General features: G+C 40.5%; 1 protein-coding gene across 1 annotated transcript; it reads right to left on the minus strand.

Moving 5' to 3' along the window:
• Positions 1-2,712: 2,712 nt before the first annotated feature.
• On the minus strand, positions 2,713-9,690 carry LOC133486630 (SPRY domain-containing protein 7). Its single transcript, XM_061792068.1, has 5 exons — positions 9,537-9,690; positions 7,322-7,438; positions 6,100-6,266; positions 4,591-4,693; positions 2,713-3,543 (listed from the first exon to the last, which is right to left on the minus strand). The coding sequence occupies exons 1-5, from the start codon at positions 9,640-9,642 to the stop codon at positions 3,446-3,448; spliced, it is 591 nt and encodes a 196-aa protein (XP_061648052.1). The 5' UTR covers positions 9,643-9,690; the 3' UTR covers positions 2,713-3,445.
• Between the last annotated feature and the right edge of the window lie 848 nt (positions 9,691-10,538).

The raw sequence follows: 10,538 nt of genomic DNA on the forward strand, positions 1-10,538 counted from the left end.
GGCCGCTGAGTGAACATACAAACTCATTCCTGGACGTCTGTCCCCAATTATTTATTTTTTTAAACTTGACAGAAAGTAAATTTTGTGGAATATGAAAAACAATCTTTTAATTGGGCATATTGCTTTTAAATTGACAGAAAAGTTTTTTTTGGGGGGAGAATAAAAAAAAAAAAAAAAAAAAATTTTTATTGGGCAGATTAATTTATTTTAATTTTATATTTACTGAAAATATTATAACTGTAAATAAATTGGTAATTTATTATTATTATTATAATATTTACTTTTAGTTTCATTATATATATATATATATATATATATACAGTGGGTAGGGAAAGTTTTCAGACCCCCTTACATTTTTCACTGTTATATTTCAGCCATTTCTTAAAATCATTTAAGTTTATTTTTTTCCTCATTAATGTGCACACAGCAACCCATATTGACAGGAAAAAAAAATAATTGTTGAATTTTTTGCTGATTTATTAAAACTGATTTAAAACTGAAATATCACACACCCTTAAGTATTCAGAGCCTTTGCTGTGACACTCATATTGAACTCGAGTGCTGTCCATTTCTTCTGATCGTCCTTGAGATGGTTCAACACCTTCATTGGAGCCCAGCTGTGTTTGATTATATCGATTGGACTTGATTAGGAAAGCCACACCCCTTTCTATATAAAACCTTACAGCTCACAGTGCATGTCAGAGCAAATGACAGCCATGAGGTCAAAGGAACCGCCTGAAGAGCTCAGAGACAGAGTTGTGGCAAGGCACAGAACTGGCCAAGGTTACAAAAAAGATTCTGATGCACTTAATAAGGTTCCTAAGAGCACAGTGGCCTCCATAATCCTGAAATGGAAGACGTTTGGGAAGACCAGAAACCTTCCTAAAACTTTCAACAATTCTGTTTTTTTCTGTCAATATGGGGTGCTGGGTGTACATTCATGAGGAAAAAAATTAACTTAAATTATTTTAGCAAATGGCTGGAAGATAAAAAACAGAGTGAAAAATTTAAGGGAGTCTGAATGCTTTCCGTACCCACTGTGTGTGTGTGCGTGTGTGTATGTGTATATACAACCCCAATTCCAATGAAGTTGGGATGTTGTGTTAAACATAAATAAAAACAGAATACAATGATTTGCAAATCATGTTCAACCTATATTTAATCGAATGCACTACAAAGACAAGATATTTCATGTTCAAACTGATAAACTTTATTGTTTTTAGCAAATAATCATTAACTTACAATTTTATGGCTGCAACACGTCCCAAAAAGGTTTCCCACTGTGTTACATCACCTTTTCTTTGAACAACATTCAATAAACGTTTGGGAACTGAGGACACTAATTGTTGAAGCTTTGTAGGTGGAATTCTTTCCCATTCTCGCTCGATGTAGAGCTTCAGCCGTTCAACAGTCCGGGGTGTCCGTTGTCGTGTTTTACGCTCCATAATGCGCCACACATTTTCAATGGGAGACAGGTCTGGACTGCAGGCAGGCCGGTCGAGTACCCGCACTCTTTTACGACCAAGCCACGCTGTTGTAACACGTGCAGAATGTGCTTTGGCATTGTCTTGCTGAAATAAGCAGGGGCATCCATGAAAAAGACGTTGCTTGGATGGCAGCATGTTTCTCCATAACCTGTATGTACCTTTCAGCATGAATGATGCCTTCACAGATGTGTAAGTTACCCATGCCATTGGCACTAACACAGCCCCATACCATCACAGATGCTGGCTTTTGAACTTTGCGTCCATAACAGTCCGGATGTTTCTTTTCCTCTTTGGCCCGGAGGACACGACGTCCACAATTTCCAAAAACAATTTAAAATGTGGACTCGTCGGACCACAGAACACTTTTCCACTTTTCATCGGTCCATCTTAGATGAGCTCGGGCCCAGAGAAGCCGGCGGCGTTTCTGGGTGTTGTTGAGAAATGGCTTTTGCTCTGCATAGTAGAGTTTTAAGTTGCACTTACGGATGTAGCGCCAAACTCTATTTACTGACATTGGTTTTCTGAAGTGTTCCTGAGCCCATGCGGTGGTATCCTTTACACATTGATGCCATGTTTTTGATGCAGTGCCGCCTGAGGGATCGAAGGTCACGGGCATTCCATGTTGGTTTTGGGCCTTGGCACTTACATGCAACGATTTCTCCAGATTCTCGGAACCTTTCGATGACATTATGGACCGTAGATGAGGAAATCCCTCAATTCCTTGCAATTGTACGTTGAGGAACATTGTCCTTAAACTGTCGGACTATTTTCTCACGTACTTGTTGACAAAGAGGTGAACCTCGCCCCATCTTTGCTTGTGAATGACTGAGCCATTCAGGGAAGCAATCAATGTTCCAAACACGTGTTTGATGAGCATTCCTCAACTTTCTCAGTTTTTTTTGCCACGTGTCCCAGCTTTTTTGGAATGTGTTGCAGCCATACAATTCTAAGTTAATGAGTATTTGTCTATCAGGTTGAACATTAAATATCTTTGTTTCACGGTGACTAATTGTGATTCTTTATCACTTTTTATACTGAATAAAATCTACAATTTTTAACATTTTCCTTTTTTTTTTTTTATATCTGACTGCAGTTTTTTGTAATAATACATGTTTCAACAAAATGAATTAAATAGATGTTAGTGTAAAAATGACAGATAAACAAATAAATGTACCGTATATAAAAATCCTCACCCGGCAATGAATAATTAAATAAAAACGAGCAATTCCTGCAGACACAAACGTTTAATCAACAGTATTTGGATTTGCTTGTACAATCACAGTGCAAACTAAGACAAGTACATAGTTGGAAACGTAACCGCTGCAACAATATGAAGCACACAGCATCTCAGCTTCAGAGCCGAGCGACACCACTTTTGATAATATTGATAGATTTAAGAATAAATACGTGATAAAAGATGTCAAGGTATACATATCTGGAGGAGGGGCTCAGCAGGTGTTTGTGGGAAATGACTTGTCTTTCAGTCTCAATAGCTACCATGTTATTTTTTGTCAGTTCAAAACATACAAACACACAAATTGCCATATTCCCGGTTTTGATAGTGACCCTCATAAACTCAGGCAAGGTGAAAGTGATCCACTCACTAAAAGAAAAGAATTAAGATTGTTTGACGTTTGATCTGTGACACATGTGGAGAAATATCCCAAGAAATGGCTTCTGATCCTGAAAGCATCCACTTTGATTGGAAATCTTAGGAGGCTACTGGAAGTGTTAGAATTCATCAGGAATCTTAACTGGATCATTCTCCCCACTCGGAAAAGACCTCCGTACATGCGGAAAATCATAACAAATCAGCATCCTTCAAGGCCACGCATTCTGGAGGTCATTCTGGAACGACGGGGGCGGCATCGGCCAGAGATGATCAGCCAATCGCAATCAAAACATGACAAGTGATACGGTGTGTGAGGGTGACAATGACAATGATAAAAGGCGCTCGTTTAGAAGATTTGTTGTTCAAAGAGGATCTTCTCGTATCCTTGCGGAGGCGTGTGGTAGAAGTCACTGAACTGGCAGTCTAAGATGGCGCTGTCGTCCACTGGAACGGCATCACGGAAAATGCAAAGTGGGGAACAATTTAAGAGCTTCAACAGTCACCGCTTCATTTTGTGCGGGAATGCGCACACTGAATAAATGATCATTTCAAAACTTGAATGACAATACGATGAAATTTAAAAACCATAAACTTAAATCATTACATCAATATAAATAAATTAATGTCAATATTTGCTTGTTTGAATGTAAAAAAAAAAAAAAAAACGTCATTGCGCAGGTTTAGTAGCTGTGATGTGAAAATGTTCTTTCCACGATGCTACAAGTGCACGCAGTGAATTTAACAAATATGTTTTTCGTTAAATCAATACAAAATAAACCCAAAGTTAATCGAATATTTTCCAAAATGTGCAAGGAGAAAAGTTGTTTAATCTTAGTTGTAAAAACAAGAGGAAAATATTCTTCATTTCGGTGAGAGCTCATACATTAACTCAGTTAAATAATAGAATACAAAATAATTACATTAAATAAACTAAAGGAATAAATAAATGTAATCATTAAATGTGAAATTTCAGGGGACATTTTAAAATACAAATATTTTCCTGAAATTTGCATGTAAAAAGAGTGCAGTATATGCAGGTTAAAAATCTGTCATGTCAAATAAAGTTTCATCCAGATCTAATCTAGATTACACATTTGCTATCCTTGTACATTTACCAAGAAAACGTTTAAAATAATTAGGCCCTCGGACGAGGTCAGAATTTGAAGGCAATTTTGCATCCTTTGATAATAGGACGCCAGATGCTAGCCTTTAATTTCAAAATACTTTGACTAGATTCATAATCTAGATATTAATCCATTTTTTATGATGTAAAATATGCAAAAATAATCCTCTCTGTGCAATGCTTTGCCACAACCGACAGATGAGCAAAAGTTGTCCTGATGAGGCCCCCCAGTGGATGACAACTTAAACTGTGGTTAAAAATGTTTGATTCAAAACAAAACAAAACGAAAAAATCACATGCTCCCTTATGTTAATAATTATGAATCTTATAAAATGTTGTCCTGATGTATGAATAACAGATGCACTCACCGTACACAACGGGGTACACAGTGCCTCTTATCCCCGATGCAGGACAATGCATGTTCTTCCCATTCAGATACAAGTTCATCTCCACATGATCGTACGTGAGGCCCTGTGGATGACGTACGTATGTGATTTCAGGCATTAGGTAGCATCTTCCAAATTAGTCATAATTTCTGAATGCGTGCATAGCCAGTGTTTTCAATGTATAGTTGATGACAATGCGCTGATTGATGCTAGAAGTTAGCAGGAAGCCTTAAAACGTTTGTGTGCGGTCACTGGTTCCATGCAATGCCCTGTGATGTTGGGCATGTTTTTGTTTAAAAAAAAAAAAAAAAACTTAATTCGGCAGTTTGGCATCATAGTGTGCCCACAAGGAAAGGTATGGCCAAAGAAGACCACAAGGTATTGCAACAGTTGTTCTTTTACTGCAGCTCCCTCTGCTGGATCTGGTGGGTCACTACCCCACATGCCCAAAAGGGAAGCAGACATTATTCATCCATCCATCCATTTTTTTTTTTTACCGCTTATCCTCACTAGGGTTGCAGGCTGCTGGAGCCTATCCCAGCTATCTTCAGGCGGGAGGCGGGGTACACCCAAAACCGGTCGCCAGCCAATCACAGGGCACATCGAGACAAACAACCATTCACACTCACGGGCAATGTAGAGTCTTCAATCAACCTATGTGGGATGTGGGAGGAAACCGGAGTGCCTGGAGAAAAGCCACCCAGGTACGGGGGAGAACATGCAAACGCCACACAGGCGGGGCCGGGATTTGAACCCCGGTCCCCAGAACTGTGAGGCAGATGTGCTAACCAGTCTCCACCGTGCCGGCCTATTATACGTTTCGACAAAATGTTGCATGAGCACAATGCAACGTGCATAACATGCATATCCAGTGTTTTGAATTTAAAGTTAGTTAGATAATGCCAATAGTCCTCGCCTCAAAATTTTCCAATGAGATCAGGTGGATGAATAATGTTGAGAAATGGGGGGGGAAAAAAAAAAAGTTCCCTCATTATCTCTAACAGAGGCAAGTGGTTGGCATGTCTGTCTCGCAGCTCTGTCCGTCTTTTGAGGATTTTGCATGTTTTTGTCGCGCTTGCGGGGGTTTTCTGCAGGTACGCCGGGTTGCTCCCTAACCCAGAAATGTTTTTTTTTTTTTGTTTAAGTTCAATAAAAATACATGAAACAAATCGCAGTTCTCTCATCTTTTCTCCTTTTATTTATAAAACAAAAATGAATAAATGAATAATTAAAACCATTCAAAATATCTGGTTGTACAACTAATCTTCAAGGAATGCAATCATTTGGTATGGTATGAATAATTTTTTAGTTAACCAAGTAACAGCTACCAAAACACACTTTTCGCTTGGTGGAGTTAGCCAGACTGAAGTATCGCTATGATGGAAAAAGTCATAAATTCAGAAAAGATGTCATTTTAACCTATCGTGAGATTTGTAGTTCTGTTATGAACACACAAAAGAGGAAAATGTTCAGATTCCAAATGGCACTCACCACAATGTCGCCCTCCTGAGGGAGATTGTTGGCAGGCAGGCGGTTCTTCTCTTCGTTGTTGTAGACGACACAGCCGTCATGTCTCAGGACGAGGCTGTTGCAGTCTCGGCCTAAAGGCACTTGATTGAGATTGGCTTTCTGCGTGGCCACGCCCACTCCCCACACACCTTTTAACACATACACGCATCAACAGCGCAGGATTCACAAGCACGACAGAAACGGGAAAACCAGGCAGTCACTGTGTACGGTAAAGCAGAACTTTCAAATTCCAAATGACCAAAAACGTGGGTACAATTATGTTTTAATTTCATATGCGATATCTCTTAAGACTTCAGCAAGCGCGTGAAAACTAGTGCGTTTGGTTTTCCTTGCCTCTTCTGTCGCTGAGGAATTCACGGTGGCAAAGTGCAGGGTCGCCATGAACTTAAGGGACTCCAGAAGACAACAAGGTCGGGAAGAGGGGATTAAAAAATAAAATAAATAAATAACAGATCAGTACGGAAGTGAGAGGCCGATATCATCGGCGCACCCTGCACACGCAGACGAGGTCGTGGGGAAAGGCGAGCCTTGCACTTCCGTCCATGCAAACTAGACTTCTGGGCTTCTCCGGGGCTATTCTGTTACTTGATTTTATATGACAGTTGTTGACTTATTATTTACACTTGTATGACACAGAATGTTGAAAAGTTGACTCATCTTTAGCTAGCCTCCATCTCCACTCGCTTCAACACTGAACCCAGGTCACATATCAAAGGGTGACAATTATGTTTGTGCTCTATTATGCAGGGGTTATCTTACTTTTTCACTTGTATAACTTAAGAACATTAAAAAGCAAAAAAAAAAACAAAAAAAACATCACCTGTACAGTAAATGAAGGATTATCAGAATGACCTGTGCCCACGAAGGCATTGTGGTTAACCTCAGGTTCCATGAGAAAATGTATTTGTGTGTGTGTGTGTATATATATATAATATATAATATATATATATATATTATATTTATTATATATATATATATTATATATATATATATATATATATATTATATATATATATTATAATATATATATATATATACATATATATATATATATATATTATAATATATATACATATATATATATATATATATATATATACACACACACACATATATATACATACACACACACATATACACACATATATATATATGAGATCAACATCAGTAGGTGGGAACTCACCAGTAGACTGGATCTTGAACTCAAAATAACTTTTGTTCTGGTGCAGAGGAGCGTTGGCCAGGCACGCTCCAGTGCCACATACCCTGCGGCCACTCTTCACTATGACAACATCTGTGCCTGCAATACAAGAGAAACAGTCAGTCAGCCCCTTTGTAAATCCGTTGAAAGCCAAATGACAAATTAAAGCAGTGTCAGAGACAGTTCGCCACAGATTAAGTTGAGCAGTCGAGTAGGGGGAATCCTCTGTTTACACCAGAGTTCCGTTCCTACGGGGACGAGGTCACCCAAATTTCTATGCAAGTCAGAACGTGGCGTAGACTATCATTAATATGTGCTAACACAGGAGTCAAGTCAGAATCACAGTAAATATTTGTACGGAGAACACGTCTAGGCTTTAAGTATAAAACACTCAAAGAAAAAACATTACACACAGCGGTAACTGAGCGTGTCTTCTTGTGTCGACTGACGGCACATTCTTAGTCTGCTGCGCAAATTCATAACCTTGAAACGTCATACGATATAAAGAAGTAGCCACCATTATGTTATTGGGTAAAACAGCATTGATGCCGGGGACTTTCCACTGGCCTTCTGCCAGTGTGATATTTGTTGTCAACCGTTCCACATCATCCTCCAAAATGGTTTGCATAACGGCTGCCTATTCCACGCAATGAAGACTGAAGGCCTCTGTATACTCCCGCATTGCATCACGTGACCGACGTCTTTGCCCGCGCGGCCCCTCCGCGCCGCTTGACGCGCACACGGCAAAAATTGTTGCTGCGCATAGAAAGCCGCGGAGATCATCTCTCGTGATTGGTCGGTTTTAATCACATGCTGTGATGATGTAATCAGCGTTCCTCCCAGTCCCACATAGCACCTACGCCGCCGCCTCCGCGATCGATTTTGCAACTTAATTCAACACATCATCTGGTCATCTAGGTCCACTTGTTCTCGCAGACTCTGTTCCGCGGTCGCCATTGTTGCTGCTTTGTTCCTTGTTACAGAAAGGAAAGTGAAAACGGCTACCGGAAATGGCCCCAAATTGCAGAGGAAACTCCACCCTGTGGCGCCCGAGGCAATACCAGCCGTAGGAACACCCCCGACTTGGAGAACTGCAGCACACTTTCAAAACAGCGCGCGTGGGTTGCTTTTGAGTATAAAGGCAAAGTGCGTGCGGGATAGCCGCAGTGACGAGTATAAAGAAGGGCTGGTCAAAAACAATGCAAAGTGTTGCACTGTTTAAGCATTTTAGTCTCCATTTTCTTGCCCAAAATTATCCTCTGGTATTTGTTAAAGTTGTCGTTTCGCTAAAGGTGGCTGAAAACTAGAGCTATGCTGTTCACTGGCAAACTGCTGAAACGTTTACTTTTCTCCAAAACCAATGTGGCGTCTCAGTGTCGTGACTTCTTAGAGGGCCGAGGACCGAAAGGCAAAACAAAATTAAATACACAAGGAATTGAAAGCAAACGTGTATATGATCAAAACCAAAACCTGTGATACACAAAAAAACTATGAAAAACGCTGTTAAAAACAAGCGCACTAATTCAATTTTCGTGGCACCAAAACTACAATGACCACGAGATTAACCGTGCTAGGCGCAGTAGACAAATGGTTAGCACATCTGCCTCAGCTCCTGCCTTCTTGTGTGGAGTTTTCACGTTCTCCCGGTGCTTGTGTGGGTTTTCTCTGGTTTCAACCCGCGTTTCTAAACACATGCAGATTAGGTTCACCGACTGACTCTAAATTGTCTATATTTGTGAATGGTTGTTCGTCTATTCCTGCCCTGCGATTGGCTGGCAACCAGTCCAGGGTGTACCCCGCCTCTCGCCCAATGCCAGCTCGGATAGGTTTCAGCTCACCGGCGACCCTAGTGAGGATTAGCACAATAGAAAACGGATGGCTGGGTCAAATAGCAAGCAAACATTCAATGTAAGCAAGCCGAATACAACATGTTCCCTCAGGGGCAGACATTAATAGAGACGTTCAAATGCACACATGGCTGGTAATTCCACTACAATGTGTTAAATTACTTAAAAAGGTGGAATGCGAGAGAAATACAGACATTAAATATGGGGAGCTTGTAGCTAGTGTCAAGTTACCTAATAGCCAAAGAGCAAAACACGCAGATTGACCGAATGCAGTGATATAACTGATTGACCGAATGCAGTGATATAACTGTCTGCGTATAACCTGCGTAGAAAAGTTAAACGTATTTTACCCATGCGATGAGTGTCTAACTGAACAGTGGGCATTTCTTTAAGTTGGATATGTCCCGAGCCTCCATCCCCGCAGCAGTTGAGACAACACGTAAACATCGCCGCCATCTTCCAAGCAACAGAACACACTGCGCCACTTCCGGAAAGCGTCCATATATGAGGACACTTTAATCCGCAGCGACACCCTGAGGCGGAGGTCGGACTTACATCATGCTACCGCCCATCCAATCACAGCGGCAACGATCGGCAGTTGCTCCTGATGGCATGGAAACAAGGGAAGAAAAAAAATAAATAAATCAGGGGCGAAATTTCCCACACGTGACTTGCTGACTATTGGAGATAGATGTTACATAACCACGCGTGGGTTACAAAGTGAGTTGGAAGAGATGGGCAAATGTGAAGCACGTTCATCTTAATTGGGAATTTTCTGTTTTATCAGAGGCATACTTACTGGACAAAGCACAGCTCTTACACATGAGACGCATCACCAAGTAGACATTTACAAATATAATTATGCGCAGTTTTGATTGACACAGTCATAGCGATATTGATTTAGCGATATCTCTAATATTAGACACAGTAGATAAATGGAGTGCATTTAAAACATCTACACACCCCTATTCCAAAAATGCATTAAAGTTATCATGGAACACAGCGAAGACAGTCATCATCAAGTGGAAAAATATGACACAACAGTAACATGACCAAGAACTCGACGTCCCTACAAAATTGATGAAAGACGAGAAGGAAACTGGTCAGGGTCGGTTCCAGAGGGCCGACATCGAAGGAATTTCTGGAGAGTACTGGCAGTTTAGTACATGTGACAACAATCAGCAGTCTTCTTCATACGTCTGGGCCGTGGGGTCACGTGAGAAGACGGAAGCTTTATTGTTCAGAGAAAACATCCAAGCCCGACAAAAAAAAACAAAAAAAACAACAACAACAACACTTGAACATTTACAAATGCATGCGGTAACGTGTGTTATGGTCCGATGAAAGGGAAA

Source organism: Phyllopteryx taeniolatus, chromosome 12, assembly GCF_024500385.1.
Source record: "Phyllopteryx taeniolatus isolate TA_2022b chromosome 12, UOR_Ptae_1.2, whole genome shotgun sequence".
Lineage (NCBI taxonomy): Eukaryota > Metazoa > Chordata > Actinopteri > Syngnathiformes > Syngnathidae > Phyllopteryx > Phyllopteryx taeniolatus.

Bases quoted from the DNA above. Each gene is read 5' to 3' on its own strand.
- LOC133486630 (XM_061792068.1), bottom strand. From the start codon at position 9,642: ATGGCGGCGATGTTTACGTGTTGTCTCAACTGCTGCGGGGATGGAGGC. The intron at 6,267-7,321 runs GTGAGTTCCCAC...ATGTGTTAAAAG, and splicing joins GTTCAAGATCCAGTCTACTG to GTGTGTGGGGAGTGGGCGTG. The intron at 3,544-4,590 runs GTGAGTGCATCT...ATGCCGTTCCAG, and splicing joins TGTGTACCCCGTTGTGTACG to TGGACGACAGCGCCATCTTA.